This window comes from Hydra vulgaris, chromosome 03 (assembly GCF_038396675.1).
Source record: "Hydra vulgaris chromosome 03, alternate assembly HydraT2T_AEP".
NCBI classification, from domain to species: Eukaryota; Metazoa; Cnidaria; class Hydrozoa; order Anthoathecata; family Hydridae; genus Hydra; species Hydra vulgaris.
Genome location: NC_088922.1, coordinates 22,955,482 through 22,979,623, shown reverse-complemented (window position 1 = coordinate 22,979,623; position 24,142 = coordinate 22,955,482). Strand labels below are relative to the sequence as shown.

The following is a 24,142-nucleotide window of genomic DNA, read 5'->3' as shown; positions in this document are numbered from 1 at the left end:
AATTTTTGAAATTGCGTATTTTTTGTTGTTATATATGTATTTATTGAAGTTTTATCCATTTTTTAAATACGAAGCTTATTTCTAGGATCATATATGTTTTATAAAAACAATTCAAAATATGCAAGAGTTACAATTCTGCATTAATATATTGTACAGAATAAATAGTAAGTTTAATTGTTACGACTTAATTGCTATTTAATTTATAATTATCTAAAATTGTAGATTGTACAGTACCATTGCAATTAAAGAAGATAGTATTGACACTAAGATAGTAGTAACTACTCACTGGGTTAATGCAGACGAAGGTATAGTATACTATCCCCCTTGAGGAAAAAAAACTGTGGGTGTTTATTTATCTGAATGGGCTAGTCCAGAACCTCGCTGGCAAGAGTTTATATTGTTAGAGTGTGGAAGTTATGAAACATGTCAGACAATGCTAAACTTTTTAACTGAAGATGAAAATGATGATCGCCCTGGCAAGTGTATCTATTGCTTTGTTTAAAAACTGTTTGGATTATTTTTTGTCATATGTTATACTGTTATATGATTTGTGAAAAGTTAATATTTGCAGAAACTTGCTTATGTAACTTCTTTATGTAATTTCTTTGTTCAGCAAGGTTATTTTTTCACAGTTATAGGCTTGAGATAAGGTTTTAAAAAAATTAAATAGTAGTTGCCCCTGGACCTTGAAGAAATAAGTATAGTAAAAAGAAAAAAAAATATAAAATGTTACCAATGCAATTTATGATATTAATGTGTATAGAACTTTAATATGTTTCATATTCAATTGGTGTGTTCTATGATTATTTTGTTTTTTATTCTTTTTAGCAAGTTTCTGAAAATATTAACTTTTCACAAATCATATAAAATAGAAATTATATAAAAATAGTTAACGATGTTGACATTCATGAAGAGGAAGCAACATAAAATTGTTGCTTTGTATATTTATTATTTTGAAAGTAAATGATTTTTACATTTTTCAGTTGTTTTCTGTTTAGCACACCTTTTCTATTAGCATTTGAAATTCTGATCAGATTTTTTAAAATGATATATATATTAAAGTGAAATGATATATATATTAAAGTATATATATATATATATATATATATATATATATATATATATATATATATATATATATATATATATATATATATATATATATATATATATATATATATATATATATATATATATATATATATATATATATATATATATATATATATATATATGTATATATATGTATATATATATATATTTATATATATATATATGTATGTATATATATATATATATATATATATATATATATATATATATATACATACATATATATATACATATATATATATACACTGTCAAAGATATAGTTTTATCTAGCCACACAGATATATCTAATTAGACTATCTATCTAGTTAGACATATTTTGAAAAATATTTCACACGTCTATGGATGCCTATAGACGTCCAAAATGGACGGACGAATGCCGTTTCATTTTATTCGTCTATTAAACGTCTTTTGGACGTCCAAAATGGACGTCCGTTCGTCCAATTTCGGACGTCCATCGACGTCTTATGGACGTCCGCCTGTCCATATTTTTCCACATTTTTAGTTAATTTTTGCTAACTTATTATGTACTTTCTACGACAACAACAATAATAAAAATTATATTTCATAAAAACTAAAAACACAAAAGTTTTTCAATTCTAATAGCCCGCTTAAAAATGTTGTTCAATTTAACATTCCAATTAAAACCGGTTTTACTCTATTTATAAAGTTTTGTAAAATTATTTTTAATAGCAAATTCAGCAATACTTGTTATTATATTATCAAAACGGCAAAATCTGGAGAGTTAGAAGGTCTGTGATAGCAAAACTCTAAGTTCATATTTGTTTTACTACATTTTTTAATTTACAAAATTTCCGTCACAAATTCGCAACACGAGTGATATTTTTTACGTCTCACAAACAATTTGCCTAGCAGTATTTATGTTTATTAACTATTATCTCCGTAATTGGTTAAACGGGTTTTTGATTGTGCCTTTGATCACTTCCTCAATTTCTGTAAACGTAAAACATACGTGCATCTTTGTAATAGAGTTCAACGCGCTAAGTTAAAAGCTAAACTTTAGTAGTTAATGTTATATTTCAACTTATAAGCAAATGGTTATGGCTAATGATATAAACAACATTGAGACCGACAGTGTAAGTTTCTATACATCATATTAATGTTATTTAATTACATAGACGTTCTTCTTATTATATGTTATACATTATTAAAACGAACACAGGGTAGTTTTAAACCTATTCTTTTATACTCTTTTCTTTATTAAAAGTATTTAAAATATATTCATCAGTATATTATTAATTTAAATATGTATATATACAAATACAGACTAACATTGACCTGTAAACCTCAATGTAATATTAAAGTATGCATTTGAAGTCTTTAAAAGTTATAAAGTAGTGGGGAATTGCTTGAAATTCTCGTCTCTTTACATTTTCAATGTTGAATTATAAAAACCTTATGTCTGAAAATCCTAGAAAAGTACTGTAATTATTTATAAAAATTTTAAAAAATGCAAAAACAGTTTTTAGGAATGTATTTTAATCATTTAAAAATATATTTTCTGTTATGTAACATGAATTTTTATAGTTATTAATATAAAAGTTTATCTGCAGTTTTTTATGAAGTTTTATGAAGTTTTTTACATCATAAATAATTAATAATAGTAAGTATTTTAAAATAAAATACTTATTTTAATAGATTCTATTTAGTTATGCAAATGAAGAATGATAGGGATTGGTAAAAATAAATTTATAATTATCAACTGAGACTTAGAGATAAGTTTAAACAAATGTACATATAAAGTTAGTAAATTAGAAATGCATTTTTTGTGGTGAAAAAAACACATGATAATGTGATGATTGTCCCTATATCATAATAGTAACTGCTTAGTTAGCAGCAAGAATATGCTTTTCAAAATTTTTCAAAATTTACTGAAAAAAAAATGCACTTAATATGAAAAGAAGTGTAGAAATAAAAAACTTAAAATAAGTTTGAGACTAGTTTGCATTCAAATATTCAGATGCAAAATGTTTTACGCACACTAATACATGCTTCATTTTTAGCAACCAATATTAAAAAATGGAATATTTCTAGCATTTTGCAAAATTTCTCTTTGGATCAAAATATAAAAACTCAAGTTTTGATGTTTTTATACATTGCTTAAACAAACACAGCATCCATTCACCATTTTTATTTCTTTGGTGTCACTCTTTTTATCAGACTTTTGTATGAGTGACACCATCCCAATGAATTATCAACTTATTATAAACTAGAGTTTAATAATAATACATACATACAAGTTCTATTCTAGGAAAATAATTTGGGTGGCAGTATCCCCTGCCATGAAGTAATTTGGAATAAACATTGTTGTATATAGACAATTTTTTGCAAATAAAACTATTTGCCATATATAAAAAAAAGAAAAATAGGTCCTCAATGTCTGAATTTGGGTGGCGCCATAATATGTTCATCTCTGATGAAAAGGTTCTAGAATAGCCTCTGACATATCAATGCTGAAACAGAGATAACATGTCCCTACAGAACATATCACTAGGTTATTGCAGCGGCTTGAGTAGGATAACCACAAAACACTAAACAAGCATTTTGTTTTGAGCATATGTTTTAGTAATGTTACAAAAAGTTCAAAAGTATATTATTTTTTTTGAAGTACGTTATTCTTTTAATATACTAATAAAAATAAGGATTGATTCTTTTTAAATTTTTTGAATCCATTAAGAATTTAAAAGCTGTGAGTGTTCAAGCATCAAATAATTCTTTTTTTTTTTAATTTAAAACAAATATAAGTCATTGTTATTATAACAAATTGTTTTAAAATATTTCTATAAAAATTATACTTTGTTTATTTGCTTTATAATTATGGGCATGCTTAATTTTTAAAGGTAGCTGTTGAGATGGGACAAGCATCAATAGGGGAGCCAAAAAAACGAAAAAGGCGAAATATGTTTGATGTAAAACCAGAAGGTATGCTTTTAATTGGGCTCTAAAGTTTTTTTTTATTTTCAAAAGTTTATTATTTTGATTAAATGTTTTTAATTAGGAGTAATTTTTTTTCATTAATTAAGTGCAAATAAACAGCTGCAAATACAGTTAATATTATTGTAGATTTTGGATTTTAGTTATGGTGGCTTATAATAATTATAATCTAAATATATTCAATCCAGAGATAACGATTCTACTGTTTTTCTCTTTTAAGCTCCTTTCCCTTTTATTTTATCTCTTGTCTAAAATAATTTTTTTTTTTCTTAATCAGAATTCTAAAATTTTTTATTGCTTTAAATAATATATATATTTTTAGTTGTTCTTCTAAAGTGTTTTTTTTTTTTGTAGGACTATTTCTAAAATGTCAAAATCACATAAAAAATTTCACATTTTCTTTCTGTTTGTTTCATTATAGACATCAAGGTGATTGGAATCCATTGAATTCAGCAAATTATTTTTAATTGTTGTGTTTGCTCCCAGATTAAAAAATATTTTACAAACTACTAGGTCCTATTTTTAAAATTGATAGGTTTGTGTCCTTTGTCAAAATGTTGACATTTAAAACTATAAAGCAGTAGAGCTTAGTAATTATTGCTATTGTTTTTAGTATTATAATTAATGGAATATTGCGTAAGCTCGCCCAAAAACACATGTGGAAGATGAATGCTCAACTTTTGGATCTGTTTTAGTTATTTCACTTATAACTGTTTGGCACCTTTTTTCTAAGTTTAATTTTTTTTATCATAATGTTGTTTTGTTTTTCTTTGTGTGTCTTTTAAAAGATCATGCTGAAGTTTTAAACAGTGAGTGGTATCATGCTCCTATACCAGTGAGTACTGCCCTGTGCAAATCATTTTGCATATTCTGTTTAACAACTTGATAAAAACAGGTTTATCTAATAAGAATAAACAGCAAAGTTTTTTGAAGTTATAAAATGCCTTAAGTAAATGTAATAATATTCAAATACATAGATTTGGATTTACCTGATTAGTTAGTTGTATTTATTCAAAAAGCTTTGCTGTTTTACTTATTTTTTAATATAAATATAAAGTTTTATCTCTCAATATTAAACATTATAGTGATTTACTCTATTATAACTAATTCTCATTTTATAATTGTCAAAAAGGTGTATGTTTTTTATTTATTTTATAGAACATTAAACTATTGAGAGATAAGGCTTACTAACAATTTAACTGTTTCTAATGTGTTCACATTTTTTTACTATAGAAGTTGGATTAGAAATTCAGCCTCCAGAAGGAATGGATCAGCCTAAAGATAATGGTTCTGGAGAATTACTTTTAGGACCAGGAAATGGTGGACTTCATCCACGATTTTCAGAAGCAAAAAAAGCTTTGCCAAAAATTATTCGTGCACAAGAAGAGATGCTAGCCCAAGCCAAGCGGTTTGCAATGGAACAGTCTGTACAACATGTAAGTTTATAAATAACTTCCTAACTTCAAAATTTCTTTTTGGTGTAAAAAGTTAAAAATCAATTTTTATAATTTCGAACAAATTTTTATAATAGGTGTTAGCCAAGCAAAAAGTTGTCCAACAGCAAGATGTGAGTGCAGTTCAAAGCTCTGCTCAAAGACAAAGAGCTCTAGCTCTCATGTGCAGGTTTATATTTTTAGTTATGAGTTTTACTTTTAATCAGATGCAAGACAATTATTATAATAGATTTCAAATTACTAATTAATTTTTCTAATTTATCAAATCAGTTATTAAATAATCATTGAATCTATTTAAGCAAAATCTTTATATCACTACTCAAATAATTGTTTTGTTTTGATCCTAATTCGTAAAAATTAATGTTTTTAACTTATGTAATGCCTCATTTGGAGTATTGCTCAACAGCATGGGTACCCTTTTCAGTTAAAAATATAAACGCTCTTAAAGCTGTTCAAAATTGAGCCACAAAACTTGTCCCATATCTTTGTACCCTGAAAGCCAAGAATTGCTGCTTAGCTGTTGGTCTTCAATCGCTTAAAAATTGATGGCACCAGAGTGATCTCGTCCAATATTTCAAAATTTAACACTGCATAAGTCAAGTGATTTAATCACCATTACTGGTTCCTGTACATGCATAACTTGGACCAGCTGGTGGTCATCAGGTTTTTCCCATTGCGTTTGAGCACTAAGAGTTATTCAATGTGTAGCTCACAAAACTTTTTTATGTAACCGTGGGGGAGCTGATTAAAATGAACTACCTCCTGATCTCATTTTCTTCAATAGAAATGTACTAGAAATTGTGAATGTCAACACTTTCAACAATAGACAATGTATCAATTAATTGAACAAGAAAAATGTTTAAGATGATCAATGATCATTTGGTCCTACACTGTAATTTTTTAATATTGATTTCAGATATATGACATATTGTTACGATGTTCTATGTAAAAATGATTTTTATTCTAATTAGGCTAAATCTTTTGTTAATGTTAACAACATTTGTGACTTTCTTAAATGAGTATATAAATCTGGTGATGTTGATGTACAAAATGAAACAAAATGTATCATGTATCTAATGTAGGATAGTGAACATCTTAAGTGGTGTTGTTGATTCCAAATGACTTTAAATGTTGAAATTTGTTAAGAGGATGAACAAAAATGGACATGCAACATTTGTGCTCTATAAAAAAGTAAAGAAAAGTCTTATTACATTTGTGCAATATAAATAACTCGAACACAATTGTTGATCAATGAAATTTAATCCTTAATAAAAATACATTTGATAATCCTTAAATTATCCTAGTAATAAATTTAATAATCATGGAACAGTGAAAATTATGAATACTGATTATAAATAATACCGCGTGCTATTAGAGTATTAAGTTCCATAAATGAGTCACTTCTTATGGAGTATTTGTATTGAATAATGTATGGGCGACTCTTTTCAAATCGCATCCATTTTATTTTCATCCACTGCACTGCTTCGTTAAGAGTATAAGGCTTTGAGATCATGTACATCATTATGGTACCTTCTTTTGACAATAAAGAGTGGATCCTGCTTTCTAGCAAAACCAATTATGAGCTCCCGCTCTTGGGTTGTGTAGACTTTTTTGTGCCGGAATGCTTTCTCAAAAGTCGCATGCATGGAGTCTGCCTCCAGATAACTATAACCTGATTCCATAAACTTCAAGTCAATAATTTCAATATTTTTTAAGTTCTGGACAGCATACAGCATTGCTGATGCAACATAGAGATTCTTGTTTTGACCGCTACAGGATCTGAAAATGTAGTAATGTGTTTCACAATAGAAGGAAGATTCCCTAAATAATCTAGAAGAGCAGATCCTATTTCATTGGCGCCTCTTCCACCTTCGGTTTCATCCCACGAGTAGCAGTACCCTTGGTGTGATGCTGTCTCAAACAATGTAAAATTGTACACAGCCAGCTTTCTTTTGTAGTATATCTGAGCATCCCCCACATGCGGTGTCACCAAAACAGCTTCCAGGTCAAAGGTAACTACAAGAAAAGATTTGTCATCATGAGCACATTGTTTATCAATGTATTTTTCTTCCATTGATTCCTTTTCTCTTTGTTTATGTTGATCCCATGCAACTTTCAATGTCAACTTCCTTGCTTCATCTGCATTACTGTAAGCATTGCAAACAGAGCACTGATCTTTTTTGGCTTGAAACATCTGAGATTGAAATCATTGGTAAAGATCTGTCTATATTTGTGCTCTTTTACCGGTGGTAAGTTCAGGCACACGCAGTAGTCATCTCTGTAAAGTCTGTACATTTGTTTTATGTTCAGGTCAGGTGACAAGTACTGTTTGTTAGAATTTTTTCTACAATAATGTGGGAGAACTTTTGGAAAAGTGTTTATATGATTGTGGACGTGTTTAACAATGTCCTCTGAAATTTTGTTGTGTGCTGGTCCTCTTTTTCTTTTATCAGTTCCCACAAATGCCCCAGAATCACCTTTTCCTGCTAATGCCAAATCAACACATCTGAAAGAAAATGAAAAGGTTTTGCAGAAAAAATCCTGACAAACTCTTTTCTATAAACCATCATTTGAGAATAAATAATATGCACGACTTTTTGTTTTCTTTTTCTTAGGATCTGGCGCTGCACACCTGGAACGCTGTCGATTGATAGGCTCTTCATTAACAAGGCTGCACAAAAACTGTTTTTTAACATTATAATCTTGAAAACTATAATATTCCTGGCAATTGTTGACTTGATCTTCCTCAGATATTACAGAGTTGCATGTAAATCTGCATTTGTTACAATCAACTGGTTTGGAATTTTTAGCAGGAACTGTTTTGCCTTTTCTGGTAACATACAACAGACCATTATTGCGTGCCTTAGCCTAATACTCCGTATCCATTTTTCAGGTTCTCTTTTTCTTTTTCTCCCTTGTTTGTCTTTTTCAAGATCAGGAGCATGCACATGTTGGTCCAAGATTAGTGAAGAGAAATTAAAAGTATTCCCAATTTAATGATCATTATTGTTAAACTCATAGCCATCCGTATCACTATCAGAATTAGGCAAGTTGAGTTCATTGGAACTAGCGATTATATGTTGATTTGTAATAGTCGAAGGCACTTCAATTTGTTTTTCTACTTGATTATCCAAGCTAGCCACATGGAGGATTTGATTAGAGCTACTGGCAACAACATAAGATAAGCCTGTTGTTAAATCATATAAACTATTAGTCGCATTAACCTTTAAAAACACTTGACAAGTTGATTTGAACTAACCGTTTCAACTAGTTGATCAGAGTCTGAGCTAACTGTTTGGACAAGTTGATCAGAGCTAACTGTAGGCCTATCAATGAGTTGATCCTAGGTAAATGCTTCATTGAATTGATCTGGACCAACTGTTTGGATGAGTTGACCAAAGCTACCTAAAACACAAACAATAATGTGACAGTTAATAATTTTGGCTTAAATATTTAAATAATAAAAGCATAATATAAAATTGTCAAAAAGGAATAATAATATAGTTATCTATAAAAATGGTTAGTTGGTTTTACTTTCTAAAGATGTAATTTATATTTCACAGTTTAACATCTAGATTATTATTATTATTATTATATAGACATTCTAGATTTAGTTAAATAATGTCTCCAAGTCCAAAGTGGCTAAAGTACATGCTATGTAAACTTTAGACTAAGGGCCTAATTCAGCACCTGCCTTTTAATACTTTTATTTTCAATCATGGCCTGATAATAATCAATCATATAGAGGCTATGAGTATGACGCCTATGAGTCAAGTATGAGTATGATTATTGCAGTTTGGTACTACTAGTCTAGTAATGATGTGCCAGCACACTATTAATAAGTAGTAGTCTACTTACTACTAAGCCTACTAAATCTAGTACGTGTACTACTACTGTTAGTGAACAGTTATAATTGTAATAATAGAACTAGACTCTACTCCTCTAGTCTACTCTGGCTCTACTAAAGTACTATCTAGCCTCCTCACTAGACTAGGTCTAGGGAACTAGAACGGCTAGATTATGTTGTAGGGCATATAATTTAATATTGTGGTAATTATTAATCAATTTAATATAATAATATTCTTCAACATACCTTCTTCAAAATCATCCTCTTCATCAAGGAGCTTTAATACTTCTTGAGCATTGCGAAAAAATTTAATGTTTTTTTTTGGTGGCCATCTTGTTTTGTAATATGTCCGGCAAAAATGAAACAAACCAAATAGTCCAAAAATGAAACAAACCAAATAATAATAAAATTAGGTCATATTTTGATGACCAAACACATATATTTTTTTGATTTTCTTTCAACTAAGGATTAATTCAATGAAGTAAAGTATTTTCATATGAGATATTATTATAAATTTATGCAAAGTTGTAATTATTTGCAGTAATAACTCATTTTGTCTTATTACAAAAAAGATTGAGTATACTGGTTTATTTACTTTGCAAGCAAAGAGTTTTTTTTAGATCATTAAAATAATTCTAATTCCTTCAATGATATAAAAAAGAAATAGCTACAAAATAAAAGTAAAAGTACATTTATGCAAAACAATAAATAGTTGTCAGGGAAAAAATGTTTTATGTCCAATACTACATTTGTGCTCTGTTGATTTTGCTAAAATCAAGATATTACACTTGTGTTTTGTGTTATATCTAATGATGGATATCACTTGTGGACATATTACAAATGTCCTCTACAAGCTTATGTTACTGCCAATAAGAATATAGTAAAACATTGATTTCATAAAAATGTGGACATAATACGTTTGGGCTCTATACAGTCGATGTGCTTATTCATGATAGCCAATTATATATTATATTTAATTATCAAAGAAAGCTCCAGTAAGTAATCTGACAAGAACCACAGATGTGTCTGGTAAATGCAATTTAGGTTGTATCAACAATTATTCAGTTGGGATGGCACAGAAGTATGGGTCATTGTGTTTCAATCTAAGTGTGTTACAATGATGTTAACACAAAATAACCTAATCAGGCAAATATTACCTTTTGTTATTTGCCCGTCTGGTTGGACAAGGCCAATTTTAAAATAAACACAGAGAGAAGCTTATCTTTAAAGTTTGTTAAATTGTATACGCTTTTCAATTTGATTAAAGTAGTAATGCACTTTTATTTACCTTATTTTAATTTTGGCATATAACAATAAGTATTTTAATCCTGTATTTGTATTACCTGAATAAATATCTGTTTTATACAAATAATATTTAAAACGTGTTAGGTATGAGAGTGTTTGTGAACTTAGCTATTCGTGAAACAGTAAATTTGTTGTTTTTTCTGCAATAAAATTTTACGATCAGGTAAATTGAGTTAATTTGCCCCTTGAGCTTCACTAATTCATTCAAGTCAACAATAAAGACTTAATTCTAATCAATTTAGTATGCGGTAGTGGTGTAGTGGTAAATGCGGTAGTGGTGTAGTGGTAAAGCGCTCGCTTCATAAGCGAGAGGTTCCGAGTTCGATCCCCACCACGTCCTTGGTAGTACCGCACTCAACTTGTTTCTCCGCGCAGCAGCCTTGTTCGTCGAGGTTTGTGTTTCAGAGTTATAGAGTTGAGAGAGGGTTATAACCACTATTAAGTAGCCTCCTCGTCTGTAGTGGCCTTCTTGGCCTTGGGAAGGTGAATAACAAAAAAAAAAAATTTTTTTTAATAAGTGATAAAACAAGCTAAATAAAAAGACAAAACCAAAACTCTATAATATTAATATAAGGTCAGAATTTTTTTTTTTTTTTTTTTTTGTGATAACATTTGGAAATTGTTATATGTTCAAAGGTCTTGGGGAACCCCTAAAAATATTTTTAATTCAAAAATATTTTTAAACCAGTGTTTTTTTATCATATAGAACACATTAAGGGGGTAACAACATACTTTTGCTTTTTTTTGGGATACTCTATTGTAGAATTCATTAATACAAAAAAAAATCATAAATAACACTATATTATCAAGATTATTCTTCCTAAACACCTTATGGTAATTTTTAATCACATGGCAACAACCATAGCAACCATTTTTATTCTTTCAGTTAGTCCCTAAAAACTAAACATGCTAAGCATGAAACCATTCATTTTTGTTTCAAGTTTATATAAGTACATAGGTCTAAAAGTCACGTTGCTTTTTTAAATGGTTTAGCATTGGGTTGTTTTTTTGAATTCAGATGTAATAGTGCTTTACACTTTATTTTTGTATCTAACCTATTACTGTTTCAGGTTGAAAAGTAAATTATGGCAAACAAAAAAAAGAATAAGACCAAGGAAAAGAAAGTTTAATGGAAATCAGCATAATAATTCCAATAATACCAAGCCAACAGTATTTGGGTGTCGCCCAAATTCAGAATTTAAGTGCTATTTGCAAAAAAATGCCTGCATACAGCATGTTTCTGCAAAGTTTTCTTACAGCAGGCGCCGGCACGGGGGTACTGCCCTCTAAATTATTTTCCTAGAATAGCCCCTGCAAACACAGGAAGGTGTTTTACAAGTAGGAAAAAGCTGAGAAATGATATTGAAAAAACATCTGATAATGGTGAATTTGTGTTTTTTATGCATTTCAAACAAATAAAAACATATTTTGAAAAGTATGCTACCTGTAGTGATCGACCGAAACCGAAATTTGAGCCGAAACCGAAAGTACTGAAATTTTGGTTCAGTGAAGCCGTAACCAAAACCAAAATTTCGGCCGAAATTTAAAAATGATTGTTTAAAATCCCTGAACCTTTTATGATCACCAAATTAAAGCAAAAAAAAAAACTATTTTACATATATCTAGCCAATCACCATGTAACATAGTTTGATAAAAACTCTAATATGTCAAGACATTTCAATAATTTCAGTTCATTTCGGTTGCGGTTTGAACCGAAATTTCAGCCGAAAAAGGAAAAGTAAAAAAATTGTTGGAGCAGAAATTTCAGTTTCGGCAGAGACTTCGGCAGAAACCGAAAGTTTCCGTTCACTAGCTACTTGTAATACAACGGAGAAAATAGAATTAGTCTCACCTTTATTTTTTGTTCTTATTTAACAAAAAAGGCATTGAAACAATTATTAAGTCTATTTTGTATTATCTTCTACTACAACTAGAAAGTTTATAAATTGGTATGTTTAATTAATTACAATTCATCATTTAATAATTAGTATTGCTTCCTGAATTTTTAATGACTTAAAATATGACATACTTGTCACAAGATTTTGGATAGTTTCTATAGATATTTCATTTCAAGCTTCTCTGATACAATTTTTCAGCTCCAAGGTGGATTTAAATTGCATTTTCATAAACCTTTCTAGAAAGTATTCCCCATAGATTTTTAATTGGGTTAAGATTTGGACTAGATGCGGGCCATTCCAATATATGATTATTTTTTTCTCTTAACCAAGCTTTTGTAAGCTTTGAGTTATGGATAGCATCATTATCTTGTTGAAAAGTAAAGTTTTCACCCATCAATTCCTCACCATGTTCAAATAAACTTATTTCTAATAAGTCAATGTTGTTCTGTGAATTCATTTTTGTTGAAATCCATGCCAGTGGAAGTTTTCCAGTGAAAGAAAAAGCCCCCAAAACTATAACAGTTCCACCACCATAGTTACGACTCATCTGAGTTTCTTTCTCTTTTCAAAAATCGTGCCAGTAATATTGATAGCCTTTTTGCAAATTGTAATCTAACTTCTTTATGACAAGCATTAAGTTTCGGTTTTGGTTCACGCTTTTTCCAAACAGTGTTCGGATCTTCATGTAAAATTTGCCTCACCCGTTGAACAGATACAGGTAATTGTAAATCAGCACAAATTTGAGATGCAGTCATATGCTGAGAAGTAGCACAGCGTACGTTAAGCGCTTACCACGTCCCATTTCAAATTAAGGTATCAAAAACCAAATGTTAAAAACTTTATGAGCACTGATTTCGCAATCTTTGTTTAACTTACAACTAATAATTAAAAACCAAGTCACAAATGCATATCATCAGATCAAAATATACAAGTAAACTGAAAATAATTATTGATGAGGCTAATTCTATTTGTTACCGCAAATATCAAGTATTATACATTTTATGATTTTATCAAATGTACCACATTTTAATTATGCTATATTATAATCTAAAAAGTTGTTGTTTGTAACAATAATTATGTGTGAGGATACAAAAGATGCAACGTACAAACTTGCTTACAGTATTACAAAATATTGGATCAATACATGGTGAGGCTAGTTCTATTTTCTCCACTGTATATGTGGTACAAAGCTTTCCATGTATCATCAGGCCTTGTTACAAGATTTCGCTGTGTAACGAAAACCCGTAACACATTTCTAAGTAACTCAACTCAGCAAATATATTGTTAGGAGTTATATTGCGTCACTAACATTTTTCCAAGTACCGCCTTGTAATTAAAGTTATTTTATTAACGCGTTAAAAATTATTCAGTTTTTTTTCTCACTATAACAAAAGTTACAAATTAAATCTAAGTTCCTATTTGTACAAATATAAACTAAATTTTATTTCAAAATAAAATTTAGTTTTTATTTGAAAAAAATCATTTTTATTATTTTTTCAAATATAAACTAAATTTTATTTTGAAAAAAATATTTTTTTCATAAAACATTAAATAATATTTTTTTATTTTCTTATATTTTTTACAGTTGGTTTTTGGTTATTTTATTAACTGTTTATAAATTTTTCTTATTTATTTCGTGAACACTTTTTTAAAATGTTTTTAAACAATAAAGAGTTTTTTTTTAATTATTTATCAGTGAAACAAGAAACAAAATATCTTATTAATAGAATATTTACATCAAAATAAATCGTGCATTTTTTAAACTTTTATGACAAAAAATAATTTTTATATTTAAAAGGAATTTATATATTTAATTCTTTAAGGTAAAACTTAAAACACTTTATTTTTTTTTAACTAATTTTTAACAACAACAAAAAAGTTATTAAACAAACTGTTTCTTTAACAAAAAATCTATTAGTTTATTAATTACAATTGCGGTGAAATGCTCACTCAAGACTTTTTTTCTTCTGAATAAATGTCACGTTAACAACATCAAAAGATAATTTAAATATTCTAAAAGATAAGTTTTTGCGTAGCGCAAAACTGCTGAACACGTAGGCAAATCACCTTTTCGCAGGCAAAATGCGAGCTGCATAATGCTTCTTAACAAGGCCTGTATCATGATCATGTTTGGGGTTTTCTTTATTTTTTCAAATTTCTTGCAGTGGTCGTTCTTTAAAAAAAATCTGGTATATATACTAGTGAAATTAATGTGTGGAGTGTTATAGCATTCAAGAAGATTAATAGAGGGAGAGATGCAATGTTAGCTTCTACATTAATAAACATGCCACCACCTCTATCAAAATCTAGTTTTGACTGTATTATTGATTGTGGTGTTTTAATTGATGGTACCAGGCAGCATAGAGAATTTTCTTTTGAACAGTGTAATGTCTCACGACAACAACAAGATATTGGATACTGTTATATTATCTAGGTTTTGTAAAGTTAGTCATTTGGGAAGGTAAAAAAGAGGCACTTAGATATGAGCAGTAAATCACACTAAATCAGCTGGTGCAACAGAAATACTTTGCTTTTTAGTAAATATAATATTCCCAATTCAAAATACCTTGGTGATCAAGACTCTACCTCATTTAGCAGTTATTGCACACAAACCTTGGTGATCAACTTGTTTATTTTAACTTCAAACTTTCAGGTTGTGTTCATTATTAAAGTTTTTAGTACCTGAATCCAAAAAAAAATAATAATTAAACCTACTAAATAATTACTCTATCAATTGAGTGTTTTATCGCTAGAGATGGTTTTTTATACTATAATGTCTACCGTTTTAGATCATTTAAATATTTAAAAAAAATTTTGGATCAGGCACAAGCTACATTATACTACTAGCATTGTGCAAAATTTCAACCTTTGATATTGATGTAATCTGTCAGAGTTATTTATGTTTTGGGGACGTTAACTTTTTCATCTTTTTTTTTTGCTGAGTCAGCAGTTTTTTGTTTGTTTTTTTTCAAATAAAAATTTTTTGCAATGTGTTTTTGATTTTGATTTAATATTGTAGAAATTGTTCTAAGGTATTGATTATGAGTAAAATATGATAAAATAAAAATGTATCAGGATACCACCTTAATCATTTATATTTTAGCAATTTAAATAATTGTTAAATATCTTTTAATGGTTGCCATAATTTTTTTTTTTTTTTTGTAGGACATACATAGGCAGCATAAACTTTCAGCTTAATGAAGAATCTGTCCGCGCTTCATTTCTACCATTTGGACCAATTAAAATGATAGATCTATCATGGGATTCTGCTACAATGAAGCACAAGGCGCGTACATCACAAATTGTAGATTTTTTAATCTTATGAGTTTAACTCCAAAAAATTTTTATAATTGACTTGAGAATTTTATAATTTTTCAACATTCATTTTAGGGATTTGCATTTGTGGAATATGAAATTCCTGAAGCAGCTCAACTTGCACTTGAACAAATGAACAATGTACTAATGGGTGGAAGAAATATAAAGGTTTTTTTTATTTTGTATTATTAAAATTTAGTTGATTTATGCTTTATATATTGTTACTCATTTTTTAATGCTGTTTATATGTGTTATAGCATATACACAAAGAAACATGCATAAAATAAGCAGCTTTACTGAAAAGGAAAGAAATAATTTATTAACTAACCATTAGTTATTAACTTATTCAAATTCAAAAAAACCTTCAGAGTTTTTTTTCAACATATTTCAATATACTTTTATTTTTATTCTTTTATTTAGTATTTGTCTGTTTTAAAATACTCTGTTTATTCTTGCACTTTAAAATTTTTCTTTTTTTAGGTATCATTTTGCTACTTTATTGTTCTATATTTAGATTTTTTTTTTACAAATTGTTTTCAGATTTTTTATAATAAAATAATTTTTAATTATTTTTTTTTTTCAGGTTGGTAGGCCAAGTAATGTTCCCCAAGCTGCTCCGTGGATTGAGCAAATACTTCAAGAGGCCAGGCAGTATGCTCGCATATACGTTTCGTCTATACATCCTGATCTGTCTGAAAGTGATATAAAAAGGTATTTTTCTTCAATATTCTGAATAAGATATTTTAATTATATTTCATTTTCTAATGCAATCTAGTGATGCAAATTGTAGTTATTCTAATAATTATCATAAGAGGAATGTTTTATCTGTCTGAGTGAAATTTATATATCATTTGACAAGTATTCACATAATCAAAAATAATTTAAGAATTAAAATGTAAAATGACTAAACATTAAGTCTCAGAAAGAAATCCAAGGATTGAAAACATAAGAGTTACAGAAAGTTATGTCAGGAAAATCATTGCTTGAGAGAATAATCAGACATGTTTTTCTTTTCCAGATTCCTGCCCTTGCTATTGCTATCAACAAATCACAAAAATGCAAGCATTCATCCAAGAGCAGCCATTGTCTAGTATTATAGCTAGATAAGACCTGTGAAGATAGTTCTATGAAGTTGCTAGCTATAGCTAGATAAGATCTTGAAGATAGTTTTGTGTCAATGTATATCCATTCTTTTAATTATTACTCTTCCTTTGCTAGCATTTAGTAAGCTAGTGTTTAATAGGAGGTTTGCAAACAATAGTGAGTCACATTTTGTTTTTCTTGTCACTCTGTGAGTGACAAAGAACGTTTCACATTTACTGCAACATCACAAATAATAACTCTCTTGAGCACTTACATATTATTTCCTCAGAGCCTGAAACAAAATGACAAGAAATTATTCGTGTTTTGATAAATTGCTGAATCTTGTGAGACAAACTATTCTTACAAAAAATAATAGTTCACATTAAAAAATTCCTTTTTTTGATAAATAAATAATATAAGTTATAAAAAGAGACTTACTTTGCTTATGTGTTGACCAGTGTGTCTTCCCATTAGATTGTCAAAGTCCATAACTATTTTTTTTAAACTAATTATTGATATAGTGAAGTGATGAGTCAGGGACCCTTAGACCTAGAAATCCAACCAGTGCCAACACCCACTTGTTGACAACTGTGCACTTCATTTTCAATTAACTTGCTTATAATCTTGCTTTATGATGTATTCATGTCTAAAGCAAACTTGTACCCTGAAAAATTGGTGGAATACTATAATATGTTAGGATTTAAATGCTCCGCTAATTCTTTTAAGCAAGGTTTGTTTAGTACTGTAAATGGACTTATAGACCTGGTAATATAAGATTTGATCACCATGGCTTTCTTAATTTGGCTCATTCGGAAAAATACTTTCCAACAGTTGCTATACTAACCTTTGGAGAAACTTTTTTGTAAAATTGGAGTTTTACAAAGTTTAGTGTTGCGAGAAAAACATTATTTTACAAAACTTTATCGTATGCATTATACAGTTAGATAACATATTTAGTTTAGCGATCTTTGCAACAAATTGCGATTTTTTGATAAAATTGTGGTATGATGCGAGAATAACGATAAATATGTGATTTTATTGTAATTGCTGCGAATTTTGTGCTTGTAAATTAAAAAAAGTTGTATTTCGATTAGTTAGTGGCTAATCTTAATAGAAAAAATTGCTTCACAATTATCTAACTAAATACCGCAATCGTAAATAATCCCCCGCAATTCCTTTTCTAAAAATCGCTATGGAAATTTACCGTTACTTTTTTAATTTTTTTTATGAAAATAAGCGATAGTTTTATAAAAAGTAACAACTTACTATTAATGATCGTTTAGTAAAGAAACATTCTTCAATTTCTCAGAGTATAATATAATTCTTTAGTTTAATTTAATAATAACTTGAGTGTTAATGTTTTATTTCAACATAAACTGTGTAGTTAGCAAAGTTAAAAATATTTAAAACAATTCTTCTTAAGTAAGATAAACAAAAGTTATGATTAAATCGTCGCATTACTTTAAAAAAATTATAACAATCTTTTCTTTTAGCAGTGTCTAAAGCTTCTTAAAAACAGGTAGTTTCAGAAAACAGCTGTTTTCTGTTTTACATTCTAAAAAAATTGCTGTTAATAGCTGTGTCCTGTTTTTCACGGAATTTACAACAAAATAGTCCGATTTCTAGCATTATTCTTAATTATAGTAAAATTTAAGGAACTCATGTGAATTCAGATATTCACCCAAAGGGCTTGATCAAATCTTTGTGCAAAAGTTTGTTGAAATTGAAAAAAACTCATTCAATGCCTGTGGATATCTGTTTAATTGTAAGGAGAGCCTCATAATTTTATGTTATTTTTGCTGGGTTCCATATAGCAAAAATTTTTGTTTTAGCCATTTGAAATCATTGTTGACTGTTGAAATGGGAGCAACTTTTTCCTTTCTCAACAATAAATCCAATTCTTCTTGAAGAGATATTAAAGCTGCACAAGTCTGACCAGAATCAGAAGTTTCTTTATCTCCTCGAAAACTGAAAATTCTTTTTGCTAATTTTTGAGCAAAGTGTCTCAAGTCATCAAGTGTCTCTTGATGAAATATTAGTAGGATCTCTCAGTGATTTTACTAAGTTCGTTACATTGTTATTCCATTTTTCACTCGTTCGCTTTTTGAGATTTTCTTATAACTCCTTCCCAATGTTGTTATTTAAATTCGAAAGTTTTTCCAGCATAAAGCCAATAACAGTATCAGCTGTCAAAAGCGTTGAACTTTCACGACTCAGTGTTTCAACAGCAACAATGATTTGCTCCGTAGTAGTTAGCAACATCAACAAAGTGTCAGTTACTCCCAAGTGAATGCCATGGTTAATGCACTACTGGTTGATAATCTTGACAATTTTCATATATTTCTTGTTGATTGCTGCATCGTCTTTTGTTGATCCTACCAGATCTTTTTCAAATTCAATTAAACAACTCTTCAAGTGATTTGATATTTTTTCAACCATTTCAAAATTGCATGAACCAAGATGCAAACTAATCCCAATTTGTATGTTTTATTTTCTTCACTACAATACAGATTTATTCCAAAGAAGCAGCGGTGAACAGTTGTATACTTGTCAACACTTATCTCAAAACATCTTAAATGCCTTGACCAAGTTATCGCAATTGAATATAATTTGCATGGTCATGAATAAAGTCACGCACCTGTTTCCCAACAAAACCTGATGATTAGTAGATAAATAAATTTAAAAGGTTTTTAAAAGTACTCCTATAATTTTAACTTTATATGTATTTTAATAAAATTTTTTATTTTTATGTAATAAAAAATATTTTGAGAATTTTTTTTATAACTATAGACAGATTTATGTTAATGTTGTCAGACAGATTTCTAACTACAATACTAAACTGGAGTTGTTAATGTTGTCAGACAGATTTCTATCTATAATAAAAAATTGTGATTTTTGCAATTAACATCTAGCTAGGCTAGCATCAACTTCGGAAACAAAATGTATGGTTTGTACCCTACAATCCAATGATTTAATTTTTTTTTATTAAAGATTATGTGTAGTTGCATAAGGACACATTTTTGCAGTATCATAAGGAATTAGCAGATTCAGTTTTATATCTTTAAAGGTTTTACATCAAAGTACTTTAAAATAAACATTAAATCATCATTGATTTTCTTTTTTATCGATTCAATATGGCTTCCACAAAATATGTTTTGTCAACATATATCCGTCTTTGAAGTAACACTGATCATTTTATGTTTTAAAGATTTTCATATTTTTACGGGAAATATTTGAATATATTAAATAATTTCTTCTAAAAAGCAAATAAAGTTTTAAACATTTATGATAGAATATTTATATTATATATTATGTTTTATGAATTTAGTGTATTTGAAGCATTCGGAGAGATTTTATCTTGTAAACTTGCACCTGATCAACTTACAGGCAAGCACAAAGGTTATGGTTTCATTGAGTATGCAAATCAAAGCTCTGCTAATGATGCAATTGTTGCTATGAATTTGTTTGATCTTGGAGGACAATATATTCGTGTTGGAAGGGTACAGTTTTTATTGTTGTTTACTATAATAAAATTTTTTTGTTTGATTTCTTTATTTGTTAAGATTGTTTTTACTTTTTTTTTTCTTTTTTGTTTTGTTATTCATGAGATTTTTGTTTTTCTTGTCCATTTTTTTTGAAAATGTCAGACAGTTTTTCATTATACAATTTTTCAAATATGCTCATCATTTTATCTTTAATTTTTTTCTTTAGCTTGAGATTTATTTTAACATTTATCTATATATTTTAATATTCAGATAATCTGGTACAAATTCTTTTTAAATGTTTTTATTTGTGATGATATTCAATCAGCTGTATCTTTATGCTCTAAGTTTCTTTTATTTTCAGCCCATTTTCTACACTTAAAATTAACATTTTTTAAAATATGTATATAAAAAAGTCAGTTTTTGTTTTTGTTGCGATTGTGACAAGAATGTACGTTACTGACCTTGTAATTGATTCTAGAGTTCACCACTACCACAAATTTTTAAGAAATGCACCTGTTGCTTTCTTAAACACAAATTGCATTTGATTATTATACATGTTCCTATTTTATTGGCAGCTTAACTTTTACAAATTTTTTTTTGTGTGGTTGAGATTTTTTTACAATAATTATATAAAATGGTTTATCCTACTGAGGCATATGAAATAATTTATCCTACCAAAGAGTAAGAAACTTTATTCCTCGATAGGATTAATATTATAATGTATACTTTCTTCCTGTTTAAAATTTTGCCATTCAACATTGAAATTTTTTGTTTTTATATATTACTGTTTTTGTTTTCATATATTAAAAGATTTAAAACCTCTATTAAGTAAAGCCTCTATTAAGTCCTTTAACGCTTCCCCTAGAACACCATATTTCAAGATTGGCATCTATGTCATATTAAACCTTACCAAACAAATTTACTATTTTGTTTATTGTTGTTCAATTTAAAATAAAAAGTTTATTTTTACATTTAACTAATATAAGGCTCATACCACTTATAAATTAAATATATATTTGCTCATTTGTTGTTTTATTGTTATTTATTTTGATTTTAAATATTTATGGTCAAAAAAATAACAGGAAAAATATAGTAAAAAAGAAAAGAATTGTTTTTATGAAAAAATCAAGTTTTAAAAAATTATTAAATTTTTTTTAAATACTACATTGATTTCAAATTTGGTTTCAATTCTTTGGAGACTTAGATTTTATGGAGTGATTGTTTTACCTGATACATAGTACTATTGCAATAAATAATTGAATAAATAAATGTGTGTTTTATCCTATATATTGTTTGTGTGCTTTGTCTATTTTTGCTTTTCTATGAGGCTTTATTTTTGACTGAACAACTATTATTATTTCATTCTTCCTTAGATTATTTACTGTTTATGTATGACCATTTTGCAAATGTTTTTTTGGCCTAATTTTTAAATAACTATGATTGTTTTATCAAATACATAGTTTTTTTTGTAATATAAGATAGTGTTATTTCCTAAATTTTTGCTGCAACAGAAAAGTAATGTAATAAATATTCAAAGTGAGAGTGTAAAAAAAATTTACAGATTAACTTAATTAGTTGCAAAAAAAAAAAAAAAGAAATATAAATCCATTATTAATTTAAATCAATTTTGATAGATAAAATTGTAAATATAAAAACAGTTACATAATTGTGAACAATTTATTTAGCTCAGGTTTTATAGTAGACCTGTATTTTTAAGAACTTGGGTAAAACATTTTCTTATAAGCTTGTTATTTTTGCTTGTGTAATTAATGAGCATTATTTTACCATTCAACATTAAACAATAACGACTAACTGCTCCAATAATTTACCAAAATTTAAGTTTTTGTTTTGTAATGTGAACTTTTGCTATATGCTTAACATTTTATTATGTAACCTTACAGGCTATAACACCTCCTGATCATGCACTTAAACAAGGGCCTCCACCTGCTGCTTCATTGCTTGCTGCAAATGTCATATCAGCTAGTATTCAAGGACAGGAAGCTGTTTCAGCTCATGGAGGTAAGTATTTACTAATGGCAAAAGTTTTGGTTTATTAAATCAAGTATTCAATGCTTTCAGCTAATATTAGAATAAGATTTTTCTTGCATTTAATATGAAAGTTCATAATGTGTATATTTTTTTATTTAAGCAACCGCTTTGCATATGAATCCAGTAACACCTTCTTTGTCTCCAGATCCTTTTGGGTTGCCGCCTATACCACTACAGATTCCAGGTTTTTCTCCAACAGTATCTAATGGCTCTGTGTATAATATTCAGACAAGTAGTCAGGCTCAGGTATCTTATGGTCAAACAACACTAAGTTATGGTTTATCTACAATGCAGTCTCCTTTTTCTCAGCAACCAGTTTCTTATAGTCAATCTACTTCTAGTTTAAATAACACTTCATATCCGACGCCTGGTAATCAACCAGTTCCGGAGGAGCGTCTAACTAGTCGACAACAGCGCAAAAAACAAGAGCTTCTCGATCACAAACACGCCGGTGAACAAAATCTTGAACGAGAAGAAAAGTTAGAGATATCTGGAAAAGATGCAAGATACATGATGATGCAGAAATTGGCTCGCAGCGGCTCAGTATAATTATTTTTAAAATAATTTAAATTACTTTTTTTTTAAACTAAAGAAGCTCATTTTTATATTTAATTTTTTTAGTCTCCTGTCCTCGTTTTAAAAAATATGGTAACAAGTGATGAAGTAGACGAGGAATTACAGACAGAAGTAACGGAAGAGTGTAGTCGCTTTGGCGATGTAGTTCGTGTTGTTATATACCAAGAGCGTCAAGGTGAAGAGGACAATGCTGAAGTTATCGTCAAAATATTTGTCGAGTTTTCGAAACATTCGGGTAATAAGGGTATTTTTAGTGTATTGCATTATGTCTACATAGAGAGAGGACTATATATTAATATGTTTTAACGTCTATTTACTTAATGTAGAAGCAGAATCAGCTCAATCGGCATTAAACGGTCGTTGGTTTGGAGGAAACTCGATTCAAGCTGATATTTACGACGAAGATAAATACAAATCTCAAGATTATACGGGTTAATTTAACAAAAATTCGTTTTAATTATGATGCTGTTGTTGCGTGAAATTCAATTTTACTCAGCGGCATTTAAAGTTATTTTTATTGCAAATACTTTTTGTACATATTTTTAATAATTATTATATATATATACACATTCACATCAAGCCGTTTTTATTGTATGATGAATAGTAAACTCTGTTGACGCGTATTTAACTTATCAAACGTATAATTTATCTTATATAATGTATATCTAACGAGTCATTTCTCAGAAAACCTGGCAATCCTCAAAAGTAATATTCTTCAACCACGCCCAATTTTATATAATGCTGATTGGGTGAGAAAGAAGTTTGTAATATTTTTTTCCTAAATATATGAAGTTCCTGATCTATGGCATGTCAAACTTTTGACCTTAAAAAGTCGTGGGGTTTAGTGATTTTCAAACTAAATTCAAAGCCAATAACTTCATCTTAAGTTTTTTTCTATATTAGGAAAGTATCGGTAGAACTTTCAAAAAAACTGAGGAAAACTCTTCCATAGTCTAAAAATCATAAGCTGAAATTTTTGGATTAATAGCCTGCTTTTAATTATGTAATAGTTGTTTTAAGTGAACGGATGTGCTTTTGTAACTAAATTTACCGTTTCTCAAAATA

The 24,142-nt window shown here is 28.5% G+C and overlaps 1 protein-coding gene across 7 annotated transcripts; it reads left to right on the top strand.

Annotated features, from left to right (window-relative positions):
• Window positions 1-1,911: 1,911 nt before the first annotated feature.
• On the top strand, window positions 1,912-23,650 carry LOC100209036 (poly(U)-binding-splicing factor PUF60). Of its 7 annotated transcripts, none has more exons than XM_065792677.1 (13): window positions 1,912-2,207; window positions 3,972-4,053; window positions 4,487-4,960; window positions 5,299-5,501; window positions 5,597-5,688; window positions 15,735-15,855; window positions 15,960-16,052; window positions 16,468-16,595; window positions 20,296-20,467; window positions 22,354-22,471; window positions 22,602-23,044; window positions 23,123-23,312; window positions 23,404-23,650. In XM_065792677.1, the coding sequence occupies exons 4-13, from the start codon at window positions 5,331-5,333 to the stop codon at window positions 23,511-23,513; spliced, it is 1,638 nt and encodes a 545-aa protein (XP_065648749.1). In that variant the 5' UTR covers window positions 1,912-2,207; window positions 3,972-4,053; window positions 4,487-4,960; window positions 5,299-5,330; the 3' UTR covers window positions 23,514-23,650. The 7 variants fall into 7 exon arrangements, with proteins under 7 accessions (XP_065648749.1, XP_065648750.1, XP_065648745.1 ...); XM_065792678.1 differs by having other exon boundaries at window positions 1,994-2,207; window positions 4,487-4,900; XM_065792676.1 differs by having other exon boundaries at window positions 2,028-2,207; window positions 4,487-4,900; window positions 15,735-15,873.
• Window positions 23,651-24,142: the final 492 nt, after the last annotated feature.